The sequence below is a fragment of the Eublepharis macularius genome, chromosome 13, assembly GCF_028583425.1.
Source record: "Eublepharis macularius isolate TG4126 chromosome 13, MPM_Emac_v1.0, whole genome shotgun sequence".
NCBI lineage: Eukaryota > Metazoa > Chordata > Lepidosauria > Squamata > Eublepharidae > Eublepharis > Eublepharis macularius.
The window spans coordinates 48135676-48157565 of NC_072802.1; the positions used below are offsets into that span (position 1 = coordinate 48135676).

The following is a 21890-nucleotide window of genomic DNA, read 5'->3' on the forward strand; positions in this document are numbered from 1 at the left end:
CCTCTCCCTGCGGTCCCGAGCCAAATCGAGTCCCAAAGCAACCATTTTCTCCAGGGAATCTGATCCCCTACAGTCCAGAGATCAGTAGTAATTCCAGTAGATCTCCAGCCCCCCCCCCGCAGGTCAGCAAGCCTAGTTTGGGAAAGGAGATCGTGAGAACTCTGGTTTGGCAGCTAAATATTAGAGAAATAATAAAAATACGCAAAATCCCCCAGCCCACTTTCTGGTTTGGCAGATGGGTGAAATTTTGCCCGAAGGCGACTTCGTACCACTGATTCCCATGATTTCCCAAGCAATTTTGTGATGCTGGGCTGGAAGAGCAGCAAGAGTTTAGTTCAGTGGCACCTTAAGAGACGAACAAGATTTTCAGAGTGTAAGCTTTTGAGAGTCAGAGCTCCCTTCTTCAGACGCGGGTGCTGCAAGAGCTCGGAGTTCAAGCCTAGCAGTGGTAGAATTCAGTTCAATGGGACTTTTACTCACAAGGAAGCATGCACCCCTTGAAGCTTGGCTCCTATCCAGTTTAGTGGGATTCCCCCCCACCCCGGTTAGTTGCCAGCGTTCACGTTTTTGTTTCTAAAGATCTCACGAATTTTAAAAATAAAACTGGTGGCTTTAGGACCCCCAAATTCAAATTAGTGGAGATTTTAAAAACATATGGGGTATAGTATAATAAACTTTTGGGGACATTTTTTTAAAAGCAGAGGAAGACCGCAGGAATCTTGCATCTGGACAGCTTGTGCAGAAGGAATTACTTAATTACACTTCCCCAATACTCTTTGCTATTCATTTTTGTGAAGTGCAACTTTAAATACTTTAATTCTGGGACTTACTCTAAGCCTGTGGAGATTGGCAACCTTTAAGAGACAGCAGCCTGCCCGTAGCTACTTGAGGTGGCTGTTAGGCGCTGTGTTAATTTACATGCCTATAGACGCATCCGTTTAAAAAGGGTACTTATCCGTCTGGTAATTTACTTTTAAAATTCGCTTCAAAGAGGGGTAAACAGAAGTTTGGGTATAATGAAAAATGTGTTATATACAAATGAGCAAAGGTTAAGGAGTTGGGTTCCTTTTTAAGAGGGCTGCTCTCCTTTGTTTGTGATGCCAGGGAACTGCAGCAAATCATTCATTCTGAAGATCAGACCCTTTGAGGATGTGCAGAGTGCCACTTCTCCCAGTAGACCAGGGTGTGGGTTTTTTGGCAAAAGAAGGTGGTTAGGGTATATTTCCTCTGAGTGTATAAAAAACGCATACCATGCTTGAGGCCAGCAATACCAGGAGATCTCCAGAAACACATTTATGATGAGGGGATAGCAGTGGCTAAACTGTGTGCTGGAAAGATTCCTGCTCAGTGTTGTGAGAATAAAATGGGGTGGGGGGATCATCTCTATGCCAGTCTAAAATTTCTGGAGGAAAAGTGGGATAAAAAGAAATTAAGTTCCATCAAGTAATCCTTCTGCAATGAATTTACCTCTTTGACATAGCCAAGACACCCTCTCTTATAGCACCCTCCCCCCCCCCGTAGTATGAAAATTGTGCAGTGCTAAACTACCTTAAAGGGCAGTTATTGGGAAAGGGTTTGGACACGTGACTTCAGGGGGTCAGCCTGGTATTCAAAAGAGGCCCTAGAGCTGAACCCTGGGTCAGTGAAGGCCTGGGGCCAGTTATATCTGTAGCTCTGAATGTGCCAGCCTCTTTTCTGTGGGTGGTGCTGGAAGAAGATACTTAGCCTGATACTAAACATGTTTACTCAAAAGTAAGCCCCATCAATTGAAGTGGCATTTACTAGTGATACAGTGTTGTCGCATTGGGCCTGATTTAAAGGTCCTAAAATTAGTCTGGCAAAAGTCGTGTTCAGGATTCTGCTGCTCTTTGCTGCCTGTCTCTGGGAAAGGCTGGATTCCTTGTATCAACAGTGGCAATGGCCAGAAATGTTTAACTTGGCAATAAGCAAGCAGGACTCCACTGGCATAGACTGCATTGAGTAGCCTCAGTGAACATTTCAAATTGGATCCCAGAGTCCTTTCTGTTTCTCCTTCCCAACTGGTAGCACAGCTGTCATAGCAAGCACTTGGGAATGGTAGTATGAGTGCTGCTTCTCTGGGGAAAGAGTAGCAACGTTACAGGTGATTTCCCCTCCATTGTGCTTATGAAGCTTCCGCTGTAATGCTATTGTATTGTATCTTATAGAGAGAGACCCTAGGCTTTTACATAGTTTGCTTACTTGTTTCATGGCCTTGATGACTGGTGGCTACAAGCTACACACTGATTTAAAGCAAGAAGAATCCGTTTGAAAATTAGTAGTATAGCCAATGAAGGAAAGAGATGGTAGAGTTTTTACAGCTGGGTAGCAGTAGAGAGCTTGGGAAGGATTCCCAAGAGGATGCTTTACCTTCTATGCATGAACTGCTGCTGCTTCAAAGATTAGCACTATCTGTTTCGGTGTTTGCCTTCCTGGTTCCTCCTCCCCCCCCCCCGCCAATTAAATGTATGTATAGATATGCAAATAAAGAGATATATCTCCAGTGCTCAAACAGAACCTGGCAAGCTAAAAAAACTGCCTCTCGGCACTTCCTAAAATTTGGGGCAGGGGAGACTGTAAAACACTATCTTTGTCTGAACCAACTTATGTTTATCATGTATTTTGTAAGCTTTCAAGTTACACAGAATTCCTCAAGCTGGTTGTTTTAAAAGACGGGGAAATATGTCTCTGTAAAATGCAGTCATTTTTCTCTACAGTTCAGTTTAGTCTTTAGGAAAAAAATGGAGAAAGTCTTAGAAGACTGAATAGGCGAGAACTGGCCTTGTGTAAAAGATCTCTGGTTACACAGAGGCTTGTTGGGAAAGAAACAAAAATATACGCAGTAGTAGAAGTAAAAATATTCCCAGTAATTAGCAATCAGACTCTCGTGCTAGTCAGAACTCAGTGGTTGCTGGGTAAGTTAGAGAAGTGGAAAAATGGGGCAAGAAGGGCTAGCAAAAATATCAGAAATGTACTAGTTACAGAACCATTGTGTTAAAACCATCCACACTGATGATGAGTAAAACATTAGCATTATAAATATATCTAATTCAGAACTATGGTCCTAGCATAGGGATCAAAAAGTCTGCACAGAAACATCCAAAATTAAAACAAAACAGTGATGGGACTGAAAAATTTGAAAAACCAAAACTTGAGGGATGTGTTTGCCTGGAAGAACTTCCTGATTGCATCGTGTATGTTACTTTAGAAAACACTGAGTAAAAATGCTGTAGCCATTCTTCTTCACACACACACACCCTTTGCTGGTTTTGATGTAAGAGTGAAAAAGTGCAGTGGAGATGAAGGCCGTTTCCAGATGGCTTACCTGAAGCTACTCCATGCCGCAATGTTGTGGATCATGCCAGGGAAAACGCGAAATATCGCGTTTTCTCGCGTCAGTTTTGCGCAATGTCGTGCAAAACTCGCACGAGAAAACGCGATATTTTGCGTTTGCCCCGGCACAATCCATAACATCGCGGCATGGAGCGGCTTCAGGTAAGCCATCTGGAAACGGCCGAAGGCTTTCCATTTCTTTAAGCAGACAGCACTCACATGGTCATGGAATTGCTTCATGCTACCAGTTTCCCAGCCTGACCTTCACCTTTTTGCTTATAACAGGTAACACTGGTACTACTGTGCAAGGATCCACCCTGGGGGTCATTAGTGCTGCTGCTTGATCAGTGCTACTATTTGCTGGCTGCTCAGTGGGGAAGAAGGATAGTGGGGTAAGCAAAAGGGAGGGAATTCACATTGCTCCTGCATTCTGTGCAGAATCTCTTCTAGACAGAGAGGCCAAGCGATCAGTTGAAGCAGATCACATGGCTCATAATGAAATCCAGATGCAACCAAAGTGATGACATTGGGCTGTGATTTGTGCTCCCCAGTGCAGACTAAACAGGCAAAAAACCCCACAACCCCTCCTCTTTGGACTAAGTCTTGCCACAGCCAGCTGCGTGCAGACCTGAATATAAATCAGGTAGAGGTCTACAGCCATCCACTCATTGACAGAATGTGCACATCGTTTCCCCATTTGCCTTTTCTATACATCGTAGTCTCGGTAGGTTGAAGGCAAGAAACAATCCAGAAGACTGTGTTGCGTTCCTAGTGGGAGCTGTTTTGCTGTATACATGGTTTAATAAGAATAATTCCTTCTATGTTCCATAATTTTTAGTGCAATCCTAAGCAGACTTACACTCTTTCAAGCCTATTGAAGCCAATGGGTTTTAAAAAGTGTAACTGTTCAGGATTGCACTGTTTGAAACTAATAAATAAAAGTATAGAAGCAGGCCTTTAATAGGGCAAGTTCAGGTAGTAGATGCTCGGTGCCACTGAAGAATCTGAACAAGCCATAAGGACGTTCTTGTGGGCAAGCGCCACTGAAATGAATGGGAGCTGCACAAAAGCACAGTAGTGTGCTTGTACGTCTCCTGTACACTCTATGGGGCTTGCACATGATAACATCTTTGTAGATTGTGTCCCGTGCTAATGGGCAGAGGAAGAACGACTCCGTGGGGCCAGCTCCCTTCCTTCAAATCTTTCTCAAAACTCACCTCTTCAGTCATTCCAGTCTCTGTCCTGCTGTCAAAGGGAAAAAAAAGATCAAACTACATTTTCTTAATCCATGACAATTTTCAAAGATTTTTTTCTTTTCCAAATATAGCTTGTGGGGTGGATTTTTTTGAAGCAGGTCACGGGAGAAATTAACTCTTTAATCCTGTCCTCTCTTGTCATTTTCTAGCTGAGAAAAGCCACGCATCGAGCTGCTTTTACCTCTACTGGGAAAAAATTACAGGTATTTTAATTTTTTTCTCCAGTGGGGAGAAAAACAGCTTTGAGGTGTTCTTTCAAGTAGAAAAATGGCAGAGCAAGAAAGGGTTAAAAAGCCTCCACCCTGTTGTGTCTCTTGAAAAAGCAACCCCAGTGGCTGCGTTTGGAAAAAAATAGTTGCTGAGAATGATCACAGAAGAAAACTTTGAAGGGACTTTTTTTTTAGCATTCTGGAAAACACTTGTGTTCATTGAGAGTGCTTCAAAAATAACCCAAATAAAGTACCACGGATTCATCTGAAGTTTCTGCCTCAGGCAACAGAACACCTTGGGCCAGCCCCAGTGTGCAGTCTCCTCCCCACAGAGATGGTAGGATGGGCATAGAGCCATGGGTATTGCCAAGGAAAGGCTGTCCTTAGGGACTGGCAAGATCATCTTGAAGAGATGGTTGTTGTGGGTTTTCCGGGCTGTATTGCCGTGGTCTTGGCATTGTAGTTCCTGACGTTTCGCCAGCAACTGTGGCTGGCATCTTCAGAGGTGTAGCACCAAAAGACAGAGATCTCTCAGATCTTTCAAGAGAGATCTCTGTCTTTTGGTGCTACACCTCTGAAGATGCCAGCCACAGCTGCTGGCGAAACGTCAGGAACTACAATGCCAAGACCACGGCAATACAGCCCGGAAAACCCACAACAACCATCGTTCTCCGGCCGTGAAAGCCTTCGACAATACATCTTGAAGAGAATTTAGGGAAATTCTGATCTGAAGAGAGATGAGTTGATGATCATTTCCTGTAACCAAGAGCAACACCTCTCCTTGAGGGCCTTCCAGTTCTAGGGTCAGTGGGGTGGGGAGAGCCAGCAAGGAGCAAACACAGCCACAGAGAACTCTCGCTAAGAGTCAAAAATACAATTTCTTTTAATTGAGGAAGCTTTTGATGGGAGATGCTGGACTTGTGTACCAAACTGCCAAGACACGCAGCCTTCAAGGCAGCCTTGCTGTTGCTGCCAAAAGGGGCATCCGTCAAAGCCAGCTCGAGGCAGCACGGCTGCACGGGAGGACGGTGCCTGAATCATCTCTGGGGGAGGCTATGGGGCACGTGTGTCCAACCAGGTCTGGACTGCCATACACGGCCAACACCCAAGGCCCAGTGCGAGGCCTGCACGTTGCCAGCAACGGAGGAAAGGTGTCTCCCGCCTCAAACCCCGTGGAGCTTTCGCCGCTGTAGTTCGCAGACCTGACTAGAGTTACAGAAAGCCAGCTAATCCATATTGCAGATTATAACAACTCAGGCAATCCTAGGGAGAGAAGCATTGTGTATGCAGTTATAATACTGTTACAAATATGACCCAGACTGCCCTGCTAAGCCCTCCCCTCTTCCCTCCCCACTCCCCTCCACACCCCCAGGCGCCAGCGCTTGCCCACAAAGTCCCTTCCCCACTCAGCAAAGGGGGAATGAAATCAGAAGTGCTTTGGGCCTGCTGAAGGGGGAGAGGGCCTCCCAATGGCGGTGGGGCCCACATCATTCTGCAGGAGACATACACCTCAGGAGTGATCTCCGGAGCCTTGACTCCCCCCACAAGACACATTCTGCCACTGCTTCCCCATTTCCATTGACCACTTCCTCTTCTCTAGGTCTCTTTAGCAGGCCACAGAAGACAGCCTTCCTTTACTGGACAGTCTGGGGTGGTGTCATGGTTGTTTTGGGCTGCTCTGTGACGGTCTCTCTGCTCTTCTTTCTGGGTGGCTTTTTAATGGGAGTTTTCTTGATCACGTGGTCACTGGCGGTCACTGGCTCTTGGTTGCTGCTGGAGCTGTGCTTCTCCACCTTTTTGGGGTCACCAGCTGGGGCCTCTGAAATGGGGCTGATTAATTTTTGCAGGTTGGGTGAAGTTGGCAGCACGGGCTTGCTGGACTTCTGGCTGCTGGTGGCCACAGAGCGTTTGGCCTTCTGTGGAGGAGTGGGTTTCTCCCTCTGAGCTGGCAAGGGGCTCACCCCATTCTGCCTCGCTCCACTGTCACTCCTGTTAAGGCTTTGAGTCTTTTCCTTCAGTTGTGCAGCCAGCAGTGTTGCTGCTTCGGAAGACAAGTGAGGATGGATGACTTCAGAGCGAGGTTTGCTGTGATTTGGGCTCTTGGGGGCATCCCCCCCTTTCCGGTCTAGGGGATGGCCCCCTATCTTTTTGATCACATTCTGGATTGCCCCATTGATATTCTCCATTTGCTCTGGGCTGGTCTTGTGCCGCTGCTTGGGTTTGGAGGGTGACTGTGAATCCCCAGAGGCCAGGATGGCTTTGCCTTCAGGAGAGCACAGCTCTCTGGGATGCTTTGGGGCCTTCTCTTTACTCCTTGCAGGACCCTTGTCATCTGGCTTGCTGTGAACCCCTGCTGATGTCTCACTGGGGCTCCTCTTCCTCTTGGCCAGCCCCTGTTTTTGCTCGGATGGATCAGGCATTCCAATGGCAGGCATGGAGTTGGACTGGTTTGAGTTGTATTTGCTGTGGATCCATGAGACTTTGGGCTTTGTTGAGGGGTCTGGGGGAGGGGGCTTGGCTCTCTCTGGGGATGGAGGCTTGGGACTCTTGTTTCCCATGGCATGTTCATCTTCATCTTTGGACTGCTTGGAGAGGCGGGCAATCCTGGCATAGAGAGCTCCACTGGCTGAGCCAGAGCCACAAGAAGAGCGCTCGCTGTCAGAGGATTTGAGCAAGGGCATCTCACTGCTGTCTGCTTGGAGGGAGCTGCTCTCTTTTAAGACAGTGTACTCTCCAGCTTCTTCCTCGCTGATTGGTGGTGCCATCTTCTCCACTGGGTTGCAAGGGGCCGAGACTCTGTCTTTGCTGTCACTCATGCTCTCTGAGAAGGGAAAGGAGACAGATTCATTATGTTGTAAGCTCATTATGCTGCAAGAGCAAGATGGTATTTTAGAATTCCGTAATACCATGACTGCAGATGGCTCTCCCCCCTGCCCAGGGTATGATGAGTCCTTGGCGCACCTGACTATAGTGACAGAAGGCTCAAGGGTCACAGACTGCATCAGAAACCCAACAGGACCCGTGAACAGAATCTGGGCTCTTGTATTCTATTTGGTCGGATGCCATGTTGGGGTTTAACGATCCACAGGCATCTTCTCGATATTCTCTGCATCACGAATAATATTTTGTAGTGATACAGCTCTTCAGAGAGTTTGAAGCACTTCACTGACATTTATCTCAGTAATTCTCAAAACAAATGTGTTGTGTAGACTAATGTTGGGGGCAAAATGGGTCTGAGAGAGACGCCAGCCAGTATGTTCATGGCTGACAGGGAACTTGAACTAGAGGTTTCTGAGTTCACAGCTCGATCTGCTACGTGTGAATTCCTTAATGTATATATATTCTTATATTTGCAGGGCTGTGATTCTGTGGAAGTGCAGATTAGGCTTGGCTAGATATTCTTGACACTTTATTACACTGGCTCATGTACAGTGAATCATGAACTAGAACCTCCTCCAAGGTTAATTTTGAATATGCTGTAATCCAGTGAAGAAAAGCCAATGAATGTAGGCTATACCACACATAACGAGGTGGTATGAACTATTCTTATGTAAGGGGCAGCATTATCATGTCCTCCTCACTAATTGAAATAGTTTAAGTACAAGCAGCTTCATTTGATCAGATTCATCCTTTGTCTTATTTATTTAATATGTCATACTCTGAATAATATTCCCAAGGCTTGTTCCTTTCATTTCTTCTCTTCCTTTGTTGGTTCACTCATCCACTTTGGGCTGCAAGGTCCTTGGGATAGGGATTTGTCTTTGAGTGTGTGTTTATGCTACTCCGCAAAATGCCATGTACATTAATAGCACAAATAGGAGGGACAGTTAGCCACAGAACATGCTGATATCACTTGCATATGTGATCATGAGGGCCAGATAATTTTGTTTTAAAAAGTGGAGAGACGGCATAGTGATTACACTGTCAGACTGTATCTGGGAGACCCAGGTTCAAATCCCAGCTCTGCCACGGAAGCTCTCTGAGGAATCTTGGGCCAGTAACATACTCTCAGCCTTACCTACCTCTCATAGTATTGTTGTGAGGATAAAATGGAGAAGAGGAGAATGACATAAGCTGCTTTGGGTCCACATTAGAGAGAAAAGGCAGGGTACAAATGGTGTAAAATAAACAGAACAAAAGTTCAGCTATAGATTTCACCAGCCTCTAGTTTTCTTAGAGGCTGGTGAGCTGAGGTTGAAGGGTTCTAGGGTAATACCTAATTCCCACAGTGGCCTCTTTTGTCTCAAAGGTCATCTTCCCAGTACTTCTGTCTCTAGATTTCCAATGAGTGATAAAGGCCATTTTCATACGTCATTAACGTCATGCAACACTCATGGAACGCTAGCGTCTTTTTAGTGTGATTACTGATGTCATCGTGCCATGAAAATGGAATCATGATGGGTGATGTTAGAAATCGCACCATGAAGATGCCACTGTTCCGTGAGTGTTGCACAATGTGGTGCGTTATTAACAATGTGTGAAAATGGCCGATAACTAGCACCTCTGGAGGTGGCCAAAGGACCGCATGATGCTGATCTCCAACTATAAAGAATGAGAGTGGCAGAACTGCTAAGTGTTCATACTATTTTGCATAACATTAGGTGAGGGGTTTGCTTTTTTGTTTGTTTGCTTGCTTCCATTTGGTACAAACAACACAGTGGAATTACAGGAGTTAATTTCCACTGGTGGGAAACTGAGTGCATTATAATTATGGGGTGCCTCCCCCTGTCAACCACACTTTAAAAGCCATGCATGTGTGGCCTTAGAATTCTTTAGTCATTACAGGGCTATTTTGTGAAGGCCTGTTATTTGCTACAGAAGGTTTGCGGTGGAGTTGGGCTTGTGCCAAGCATTCCTTTGGCCTGTAACAATTGCCAAAATGAGAGAAGAGGAGAAGTAAGCACTTCTGAGCTCAACTGCCGGGACAGAAATTTACCACATGGCTGGAATCAGACTGCAAAATGGAAACAGCAACCACCATTGCCTCCAACCAGTTCCTGACACCCTAGTTTTGAGGGAGCAGGGTTCTAGCCCTTAGTGAAGCACAGGAAACTTTAAACAACAATGGCAACATTGCTTTTGTTACAGGAAGGATAGGAAGAATTCACTCCTGCCTACAAGAGAAGAAATGGTGTATCTCTAAAAGATTCATAGGAGGATGGTTGTTGTGGGTTTTCTGGGCTGTATTGCCGTGGTCTTGGCATTGTAGTTCCTGACGTTTCGCCAGCAGCTGTGGCTGGCATCTTCAGAGGTGTAGCACCAAAAGACAGAGATCTCTCAGTGTCACAGTGTGTCACTGTGACACTGAGAGATCTCTGTCTTTTGGTGCTACACCTCTGAAGATGCCGGCCACAGCTGCTGGCGAAACGTCAGGAACTACAATGCCAAGACCACGGCAATACAGCCCAGAAAACCCACAACAACCATCGTTCTCCGGCCGTGAAAGCCTTCGACAATACATTCATAGGAGGCTCTGGCAGTGTGAACATATATTTCAACGTAATCAATTTTAAAAGACTGGTGATTAGTCAACTAAAAATATTTAATTATTCAACAGTCCTAATGTTAAAATGAGAACAGGATTTCCACCCCCACAAAATCAACTGAAGACCTCTTGCATACTGCTTCAAGCCATTTTATGGATTCATTTTTTTTAAAAAAAAACCTTTAGTTTTATCTTTATACAGAAGTATATCCAAAGGGCACATGGATAGCAGGCTCTGGTAGTCTGGATGCATACTAGCTGCTAGTGGTTTAGCAGAGAGGGGCAGGCCGAAAGGGGAAGAGAGAGGAGTCAACGTGTGATCCTCCCAGCCTTCAATGAACAAGGAGTTTCTCTGACTGAAGCTGCCAAACTGGGTGACCAAACTACATGATGTGTTTTTGGCAAGTCAGTCTGGGTTCCCTGTATCCGACTTGCTTTTCTTGCAGCCACAGAGAAACTATAGGGAACATCATTCTAAAAAATGGTAGGAGCCCAATTCAGCTCAAAACTGATATTTGGGGGGAGACTCTTCTGCCTTCTCAGCCTGTGTTGTTTTTCCAGAGCTGAAACAGCCCTGGAGGAAGCTATTTGCTTAAGTTTAGAGTGGTATGTGCGCAAAATACTCCATGTGCAGCTTCAAAGTTAGGCAAATAACACACCAATGGGTTTGTTTTGGCTTGGGAAAATGAAGCAGGAGGGGAAAGCAAGAGCTCCTCCTCCCCCCATATTGTTGTTTGCTTAAAAAATGGCATTCCCCACAGCTGCTTGTCACTGCATTGAAAGTGAGTTGTGTCTCGCCAAAAGTCATATTGTGTACTTTGTCCCTGAGTCAATCACTTTACAGGGCTAGATGGAACTGGCTTCTTATGCCAGCAGCAGTACACCTTTCAACCAGCTTTAGTGGTGGTGCTTCAATGCAAACAGCTCCCTCTGCTTGCAAGCTGTCCTGGGCTGAATCCACACTTAGCGGGACAGCGCTAAGCAGGCGGAGTGAGAGCGTCTTTCTGGCACGATTTATGATGTCATCGCACCATGATGCTGCTCTCGTGGTGCGATGATGTCATAAAACGCGCCAGAAAGACACTCCCACTCCGCCTGCTTAGCACTGTGCTGGGTGTGGATTCGGCCCTGGTAAGACATACTGGTCCTGCCTGCCAAGTCTCTGGTTGGAGATCTCTGGTGGTTATACTGTAAGCTGGTCTCATCTTGAATGAATATCTTATGAATCATAAACATTTCATCTTATATGCTGATTAACATCACTGTCTGTATCAACATTATGGTTAAATGCCAGTTTCATATCCAGGGCAATTCATGTGACCCGACTGGTAATGTATCATAGTGGCTAATCTGCAAACAGTGAAGCCCCGAGGATTCATCTCACATCTGCTGAGAAATATTTAGTTCCTGGGTCAGGCACTGTTCTCTCAACCTCAGCCCAACTCTGCAATACAGAGAGAATAATACTAGTCTATTAGCTGGGTTATTCTCAAGATTACCCAGGTTATTTATGAATTGCTTAAACACTCAGGAAATATAGTATGTGCCAAGCATCATGATGTGGAAACAGCAAACTTGCTGTTCTGCTAGAAACAAAAGCTGTTTTTTTTCCCTCCGGCTAACCTGGCTAGTTAATTTGGAGTGTGCATGTGAGGGAATCCCCACCACATTCAATTATCTTTTAATTAATATTACGATTTATAGTCAGTCAAAAGTGAAACAAATATGAAATACTATTATTGTACACTTTGCATGCCACAAATTTACGGATCTTGTGAATGTTCCAGTTTGGGTCAAGGCAGTATTATTTATTTATTTATTTATGGCATTTATCATCCGCCTTTCTCATTGAGACTCAAGGTGGATTATACAGTTTGATATTAGTACAGCCAATATCAGGAACATTTCCATAAACAATGCCACAGGATAAATAGATACAAGTTTACAAAGACATAGCATTAGTAGGAATCCAGTGCAACATAGTAGTGAGGTCTATGGTTCCTAACTTATTAGCGGATCATTTGAGATCCCCTCCCTACAATACAGCCCTCCTAGCTGAGTAAAAAGCCTTTTTGAATAATTCGGTTTTGTATCATTCTCACCAACTCATTTTTTCTCAGATATACCAAGGTATGATCTTGACAAAAGAGTGACACCAGACCATACCTAGTTTTCTCAATGACAATACCGTCTCCACCAAATTTTTAAAAGATGACTCGTGTCCATTTCATGTCAGAACCATCGGCCCCCATGGTTTGCAGTCTTTCCCACACCTGCAGGAAGCTGACACTTGTTTACCCCATTAGTGATCTTAAGACATGGGTCTTCAAAATCGGTGTAGACGAACGGTAACACACAACACGGTCTGCACAAGGTTGCTCTGATGGAATCTTACAGTACATTTTCACCACAGACTTGCAGTGTTATTCTCTCTCCTCAGGGGAACCATGAGAACCAGAATTCTGAGCCCCTTCATCAATGCATAACTACCAAGGTTCTTTATGAGAAGCCGTGACTAAAAGGTATAACAGTGCAGTGCAGATATGCCCTTGAGAAAAGAAAAGCCCAGACTGGAATTCTGTAAGGTTCATCTTGTCCTTGGTTATTGATCACTCACCTTCGTGCGGCACACAGTACACAGGTCCTTCATCCGTGGTGTCGAAGGAAGAAAAAGAGCCTTGAGAAGACCATGAAGGTGATGGCTGCTCCACCACGGAGGGGGGTTCAATGAAACTGCAGTTCATGGTGTTCTCCAAGTCATGGTGAGCCACTGCAAGACACAAGGAGGGCTACATTTCTTGCTTTGATTCTGGCTAGATCATAACTGCAATGTGCCCGGAGTTACCATTCTCCATTTCTGTTGCCCAAGAACAGCCCTAGTGGATCTGATCAAGAGTCAATTTCCCGTTTCTATTGGTAGCTGGCAGAATGCCTCCAGGAAGCTCACAACATAGGACAGGAAGGCAAATGCTTCTTGTTTGACTGACTCAGAGTACTAGAGTAACACTGCGTGGAGGCTGCTTTTAGTGACTGCTACTAATAGCTGTCGATCTACTGATCCACCTCCATAAATATGGCTAATCCTTTTCTTAAAGTTTTCTACTCTAGCGGCCTACACTACATCTTATGGCAATGGATTCTATAAATTAATTGCACATTGTGTCAAGAAGTACTATTCCCCCCCATCTGTTCTGAATCTAGTGCCTATTGTTTTCACTGGGTGACATTGATATTTGTTATAATTGAGGGGCAGCATCAGTACCATTCATAATTTTATAAATCTCTGTCTCACCTTAGAGCTAAACTACATTTTGCAGAAAGCAGCCAGAACAGAACCAATCTAGATACGGAGCAAAGCACTGGAGAAAGGCAGTATGTGTATATAATACTTCCCACAACAGGAATTAAGATTAGCTGGTACAGATCAGATCAGAGTTTGAACAGGCTAAAGTGGTACCTTTCATCTTCTGCTTTTAGCCCCTCAAGAAAGTAAGGCATTTAAGTTAATTTCACCTTGCCCCACAATGCCATTTCCCCAATTGGAAATGCGCCTCCCCTCCTGGGACTGTTTTAAGCCTCAGGAGGGACATAAAAGACACAACCCCATTTCAGATCAGGGGCCCATGGCTGCATTTTGTAGCTAAAATACATGGCTGGGGATCTGCTCATAGTTCTTCAGTGTCAAGTCTGGCTTGGTCCTTTGTCCTCTCCCCTGCTCCATAAAAAGCCCTATGTGTTTTAGGCTTTTCTTTTATGGGAAAGATGTTTCAATCCCTGAATAATTTTGGTAGCACTTACCTTTTAGCTTTTTGAGATAGAATGACCAGAATTGTACAAAACATCCCAAATACAGCTGCACTGTGTATTGTCCTTTCTTTTGATATGTGCTACAAATATGTTCCCCAAATCATGTGTAAGAGATACAGATGTTCTGTAACTGAGTCTTATAAATCTTACAGAAGTTGATTGGCCCACCTGCCCATCCATACCAATGCCATGCTAGGGCAGCAGGTGGGTGCAGAGAAGAGAAATACCCCAGTTCAGGAAAAAACACCCTCTTGTATATGCCTGAAGTAATTCTTCCTTGTCACAGGCAAATTGTTACCTGGATCTTGTTCCAGACATGTAACTATTTAAGAGAGAAGAAACTGGCTTATGGTAAGCATCACCTCCCACGGAATTACATATACATTTCTTTTACCCTCCTGTCACCTCTAGTCAAAAACCTGCTATGCCTATTGGCAAAAGTAGGATGAATGCACACACTGCAAACTACTCCCTCTTTCAAAGTGCCTTCAGCTCTCATTAGACGGGAGGTGGGATGGTGGGGGGAGAGACGGTTAAATCTGACCTCAGCTAAACCTGATTTAACATTACTGGGAAGGTGGGCAGAGTCTACTAAATATGATATGACACAGAACCAAAGAATTGGGGCAGGGGGAGAGGGTTAGGCAGTTTTTTCTGATCTGGCTTATGCTTGTGATTATTCAAATATTCCAATAATAAAAAGGAGTCTTGTTGCACCTTACACACTAACAGATTTATCGAAGCAGATGCTTTTGTGGGTTTTAAGGCTCCACAAGACCACCTCCCCCCTCAACAGACTATCACAGCCATCCCACTGGGATTTGGATTTCAATGAGACACCCTCCCATATATATAATATAAACACACACACACACACACAAGTAAATTCAAGTAGATAATTTCTTTTGACAGTAGAGGGAGCCCTGACCTTGCTGGCTGTGAGATCATCCCAAGAGCTCCTGGTTTTGACTCTCTTGGCAGCAATCCAGGTGGTCTGGACAGGCAAGAGAGCCAGGCGTGATTGCAAGAACAGAAGGCAAATGCTGAAAATGTATTGGAGGGAGGGTGTAGGAAATAGGGCTTGGGAAAACATGAGGGCAAGAGACAGGCTGAGTAAGAGATGAACAGCCCAGGAAACAAGAGAGGCAATAGAAGGTCAGGGACCCAGCCAGCATGGTATAGTGGACAGGCAGCTGGATTCAGGCCAGGGAGGGTCAAGTTCAAATTCCTGCTCAGTTATGAAGCCCACTGGGTGACCTTCAGACAACTGCTAGTCCCTCAGCCCAGGACTGCTGTGAATACAAAATGGGAGAACCCCAAATATACCCAGAGATCCTTGGAAGAAAGATAGGAGATAAACAAAAGTTTGCAGGAAGAGCTCTTTAAAAATCTAGTTATGCAGGTGCTTGCTAAATAATAAATATAACATTATCATTAAATAAAAAGTGGTTGCTGCTCAGGGCCTTAAAACCCACATGCTTTTTTCTTCTCTCACTATAAACCTAAGAACACTACAAATCATGGTTTTCTTCAAAGAATCATGGGTACTGTAGTTTGGAGAGGCTGCTGAGACTTCTAGCAATTCCCAGCCCCTCCATTAGGGCAGAATGACCTGTCTGCTAGTTAATATAAATACAGGAGTGGGAATAGAATGGGAGAGCCTTTGCAGGAAAGAATAATTTGGTGGGGTGGTTGAAGGTTTAACTGTCCCAGGCCACTGATCTGCTGCAGGTGGCTCCCCGCCCCAGCTGTCCCTCTCCCCCTGCAGCCAGGCTTCTTCTTCTCTTGTAGCCAAACTGGTGGAAAACAGCAGTTATGTGTTTGCAGGGGAGATTCTTTGCACCTTGCTCCCACACGCACTGCAAGGCAAAGACAGGGATGGAACCCCATGGTTGCATCCCAACATGTAGTTCTGCTCAAAGAGAACTACAGTTTCCATGGGCAAGATTCAGGTCGAGTAGCATCTTAAAGACCAAACATGGGAAAAGGGAATGGATGTCTCAGTCACTTCATTTGTAGACAAGGGCAAAGCAAGTTTCTGGTACTCTCGGAGGTGCATTCCTCCATACAGCAGAATAAATTCCTTTGAGGGAATGTGGTCATCTGTCTTTATCTGGGTAGCAAGGATATTTTTCTTTTGTTTTCAAAATCCTGGCATCTCAGGTCGTGCTACTGCACATGTGCAGAGGGTCTTTCCCTTCTGTCAACTTAAAAAAAACATAAGGACAAAACAACCTTGACCATGTGCAGAGTACTAAACCATTGGCAGACACGTTTTCTTTTAAAACAAGCATCACATATGTAGAGTTGCCAAACCCAACATGGGCAACATGAACAAAACACTTCTCCCTCATTGCTTACATCCTGATGCATATTGCCTCTGAACATGGCAGTTCCATTTAGCTACAATAGCTAACTGCCACAGATAGACAGAGATTTGTCTAATCCCCCTTTAAAGCCAACTGGGCCAACAAACATGGCCATATCATGACACTGTGTTCTGTCACTTAATTGAGCTGCTTGAACAAGTTTTTTCTTTTGTATGTTCAGTATCTACTAGTCATTTCCTTCATTGCGGGGGACTAGTAACCTTAATTGGAGAGGAGAAAGATCTACTCCTGCCACACTACTCATAATTCTACAAACCTCTCACATTATCTAGTCATCTTTTGGGGGAGGGAAGGTTCTTCAGAGGGGCACAACTACATAGACTCCCCCCTCCAAATGACCACTTTTCTCCAGGGGGAACTGATCTCTGTTGTCTGGAGATTAGTTTTAGATGGATAGCAGTGTAGCAATTAGTTATACTTTTGAGAGATCTTCAGGCCCTACCTGAAAAATCAGCAGTGGCTGAACATAGCCTAACTCAAACAGTATCTTATTCCAGGACACCAAAATACTGGACAACACTTCCAACTACTTTGTCAGGGAAGCCATTGAAATTCAGAAGCATAAGCAAAACTTCAACAGGAAAGAAGAAACCTTAAGAATGAACAGAGCATGGTTTCCAGTTCTGAAAAACACCAGGCTAACAAAACACTCTATACTTGACAATAGCCCTGCAGAGAAGATTAGCACATCAAGCACCAATCCATATGCAAAAGAACCTCCTCAGGATACAGTGAAGCCTCCCGCCATTAGCATTCCACACCCTGGGAAACTCTTACAGGATGACTCAGCTCAACCCCACCACTCCTGAGTAGATACAAATGACCTGCCAACATCTTTTCCACACTGTGACACTGAGAGATCTCTGTCTTTTGGTGCTACACCTCTGAAGATGCCAGCCACAGCTGCTGGCGAAACGTCAGGAACTACAATGCCAAGACCACGGCAATACAGCCCGGAAAACCCACAACAACCAATGTAGATTTAGATAAAGATTGTAACTGAACAAAACCTGCGGCGCCAGCAACTTCTTAAAAGCATTTAAGCAACTGAGTGGATATTTAAACTTCTCCCTGGCACTGTTTTACTGATTAAAACTCCATCCCCTGGTGGTAGGGTTGCCAACTCTGGGTTAGGAAATACCTGGAGGTTTTGTGGGTGGAGCCTGGCAGGGTTTGGGGAAAGAGAGGAGATCAGCAGGATATAATGCCATACAGTTCACCCTTCAAACCTGCCATTTTCTCCAGGGGAACTGATCTCTGTTGTCTTGACATCTGATGGAATTCCTGGAGATTTCCAGGCCCCACTTGGATGCTGGCAACCCTACCTGGTGGTAGGGTAAAGATCTCATGGAATTACAACTGATCTTCAGGCTACAGAAATCAGTTCCCCTGGAGATAATGTCTGCTTTGGAGGGTGGACTCTACGGCATTATACCATGCTGAGGTATCTCCCCTCCCTGAACCCTGCCCTCTCCATGCTCTACCCCAAAGTTTCCAGGAATTTCCTGACCTGGAGCTGGCAACCCTACCTGGTGGCTGTGTGCCCCTGGTGGTGGTGAGGAAATCTGTTTTTTCCCTAATGAGGCAAACAGAAATTGGAGGAGGGGATTTTGACTGAGGAAAAGGTTAAACGCCCCTTCTCCTTACTGCTCAAAAGAAGTCAGCAGCCCCAGCCCCAGCCCCAGCTGCATTTCAGTTAAACAAAAAGTTGAGAGATCCACTGTGGGAGATCAGCAGCCTAACGCTTAGCTTGGCCTTTGGCCACCACAAAATGGACTGCAGAGGCACCTGGGCCATGTGCTTTGGCAGCCGGGGCGAGAAGACCCTGAACAGGAGGGCTTCTGTGCAGAGGGACTCCTCCGGGATCCAGTCCTTCCTGTAAGCTGCTCCACTCAGACATCTGGTTCTGGCTGACTCGCTGCCAAATAAATCACACTGAGCCAGCGGCTGTGAGAAAGCGGTGCCACTTCCTGTGGGCCTCTCGTTTCCCCCCTCCTTGCAGGAGCATTGGTCCCTGCTCCACATTCTAAATGGCTTGCCTTGTGGGCTCGCTCCAGCCACACAGGCCTCAACCTTCTTTCCTTCATGTCAGAAAAGAAGTTAGTCAAAAGACTGGGCAGAAATAAGAAGCACCCATCCCCCAACATTTTGCCCTACAGTTAGTCTGGCTTGTAGGATGTAAGCCATTTTGGATTGCAAAAACAGAGCGCTGCTCTGCAGGAGATGGCGGTTCCCAGAAAAAATCATTCAGAGTATATACCCTCAATATTTCATGGTGGGGGGTGGGGGAACAGGGACAGTGGCCTACACTCTCCTCCAACAGACTCTTCACTGCTTGCTGTATATTACAGAGCCCATTCTTGCTAGAATGGTGGTAAAACATCACAACCAAGGTGCCTATGCTTATTAACCTGGCAGTTTTCAAACATTTTGAAGTGGGATCCTCTACTCAACTTACTGTAATTTGGGGGACATCACTGCAAGGCCTCAATCTGTTGGCAGTGCGTGTCCAGGAGATAATGTGCATAGGCCAACTCCATCGTATCCTGCAATGTTGGGGCTGAAGGCTTAACTACACGATACATCAGGAGTTCCATGTATGGAGCTTTCAATAGTTTTCAGAACTTACTAGGCATGTGAGGGCCTGGTTTGGATCAGGACTGTGGTAGGAGCAAAAGAGGATTTTAAAACCCTCCGTGTGCCAAGGATCTTATATAGTAATGTGTCATCATACACTTAGATGTGATGGTAACCTGGGAATGAACAGGGGCTCAGTTGCAGAGTGAAAAATGAGAGGAGGAGGGAATACAGAAATTCTGCCACTGTTATGCTTTTCCCACCACTGAAATGAGGAGGGCCTAGATATTCATTTTCAATCTCAGGAGTTTGAGCCACATCATGACTCACCTACAGAGAATCACAAAAAACTTTGGGGCTACAACCCAGTTTGAGAACCAATGACTTAACCAATAACTTTTTATTGACAGTCCCCCAAGCTATCTACAAGATAAAGACCAAAATGAAGATGGTGGAAAACAAACAAACACTTATCTATGCCCAGCTTGATTTGGTGTTTAGGCCACCTCAAAATGTCTTTTGATCACTGTAGGTAACTGGCTGTAACCAAAAACAGTCCAGATCAGTTTAGTAGCTCCTGCAAAGCAACTAGGACACAAAGCAGCAAGACAAGACAGAACTTCTACACTGAAAGTGTCTCTATGCGAGTGTAAGATGTTTCATGTAGAGATACTTAAAGATCAAACAGGATCTACTTTTAGTTAAATATGAACTGAGGGTGGGGGGAAGAGAACTGTCCTAGAATACAAGGGCAATAGTTCAGAACAATAGTTCAAAACTTAACTAATACAAGATGTGAAATGGCAGGCTGATGCCTATACAGCAGCCTGTTCATATACATGCCTTGGTGTGAGGGGCAAGTGGCATTCTCCCTGACTCCTCCAGATTTAACTGGGGGTGGGGGGGTGTCACAAACTCAAATAATACCAATTCTAGCAATCCACACTAACAGAAAGCTATCCCTGAAATCTCTTCCAAAGGCAAATGACTACCCATGTCAGATACAAAACCAGAAGAGCATGTCATCGGGATGGTTTGGTGTAGTGGTTAGTGACATGTAGTTGGCATGTCATCAGGAGAGCCAGTTTGGTGTAGTGGTTAAGAGCACGGGACTCTAATCTGGAGAGCTGGGTTTGATTCCCCACTCCTCCACGAAGCCAGCTGTGACCTTGGGCGAGTCACAGTTCTCTGGAGCTCTCTCAGCCCCACCCACCTCACAGGATGATTGTTGTGGAGTAATAATAACACTTCGTAAATTGCTCTGAGTGGGCATTAAGTTGTCCTGAAGGGTGGTATATAAATCGAATGTTGTTATTATTATAGTTCTGGGGCATTTTGGAAGGGGACTGGGAATTGCTAAATAGCAGGAAAGACATGGGGGATGGGCTGGCACCATCAGGCAATAGAGGCTGGCAAGGTTGGGAAGCCATCGCAAGGGGAAAACAAGAACACTGGCCCTGGAATGCAAATTCCTAACTGCTGTTAGCATTGGGTGTACTGTATGGACATTCCAAATGGACAGCATCTAAACAAAAGGCTCTTCACCTGGAGTTAAATGATTCAACATTCTCTGGCAAGCTGTGTTGCCAGAACCAGTCCTATGTATATTTTTGCACTAAACAAATCCTGCACTTAGAAAAGCTGGAGTTTGAGGCCTGTATAGGGAAATAAAGTCTTAATTTGTGTAATTCTGCTTTTTGACTATTTTGTGTAATTTATTCCTGTTTTGATATGCATTAACATTTGGAGATGCTTACTAGATCAGACTTGGGGCCAAAACACTTGTGATGAATATCATGGGTTGCCAGGTATCTGTAAAAAGCAAACGTGTATAGCCCCAATTCAGGTGGCTGTTATTAACACAAGAAAGGGAAAAAAGGGGATTTTTCGAAGGTCTAAACATTTTCCTTCTAAACAATAACATGGTGATGGTTGTGGGGAGACTTCAATTAGCAAAACCAAGCAGGGGTTGAACGGTTAAAGCCACTCTCTAAATCATGGGTGTTATCTACTTGCAATTGCCTTTTACAGACAGGCAGACATTTGAAATCTTTGCTGCATCTGTTTTGGCCCTACAAGTCCTCTTACCACAGTAGCCAGCTAGGTGAACTTCAGGAAATTTGCATGTAGACCAAACGTGAAGGCAACAATGGTGGTCATGGTAGGGAAAAAGAAGCGAAGCCCTTGGTCCTAACCACTGGAAATCCGGTTCAACTACCAAAGACTTCAGATGGCTTCAGAGATTTCGGCAGACATGAACCACATCCTTTCAAGCATTCCTTTGCAACCATAAGGGTAGGAACTTGCTTTTTTTTTTTTAAGTGAGATTCACCTGGTGATGGAGCTGATATTGTGAAGTAGTTTCAAGTAAACACAAGCCCTTAATGAAGACATCTGGGGCTAAGCTGGACTCTCAGGCACATGCTTTAAGATGCAGCTACTACTTGGATTTTGCAGGAGGCTGCCAATCCCATCCCACCCCTGCATCCACTTCATCCTCCCATCACCTTTAGTACACCTGTCCTTGAAGCCTGCTAGAGAACCAGTGTGGCTCTGAGGTGAAAGTCAAAGAGAATTATGAGAGAACCTGTGGCAGAGAAAGGGGAAGGAAGGGTGTGAAAGAGGTCAAAGGAACAAGTAGGAAAGGAGGGAGTGTGAATGGGACAAAGTTGAACAAGGAGGCAAAGAGAAAGATCAGAAAGGGGCCGTGGTTCAATCTGCTTTGCATGCAGAAGGTCCCAAGTTGAAACTCCATCGTTCACAATTAAAAGCATCAGATAATAGGCGAAGAGAAAGAGCTCTACCAGAGTCCCTG

General features: G+C 45.0%; 1 protein-coding gene across 2 annotated transcripts in view; it reads right to left on the reverse strand.

Annotated features, from left to right (window-relative positions):
• Positions 1-5675: 5675 nt before the first annotated feature.
• Positions 5676-21890, reverse strand: part of SCARF2 (scavenger receptor class F member 2) — a 65014-nt gene continuing 48799 nt past the window's right edge. For both annotated transcript variants that reach the window (XM_054997105.1, XM_054997107.1), the window contains 2 exons: positions 12919-13071; positions 5676-7637 (listed from right to left, as the gene is read on the reverse strand). In XM_054997105.1, the coding sequence (XP_054853080.1) occupies positions 6451-7637; positions 12919-13071 (1340 nt within the window). In that variant the 3' untranslated portion in view covers positions 5676-6450. The remainder of the gene's footprint in view (positions 7638-12918; positions 13072-21890) is intronic.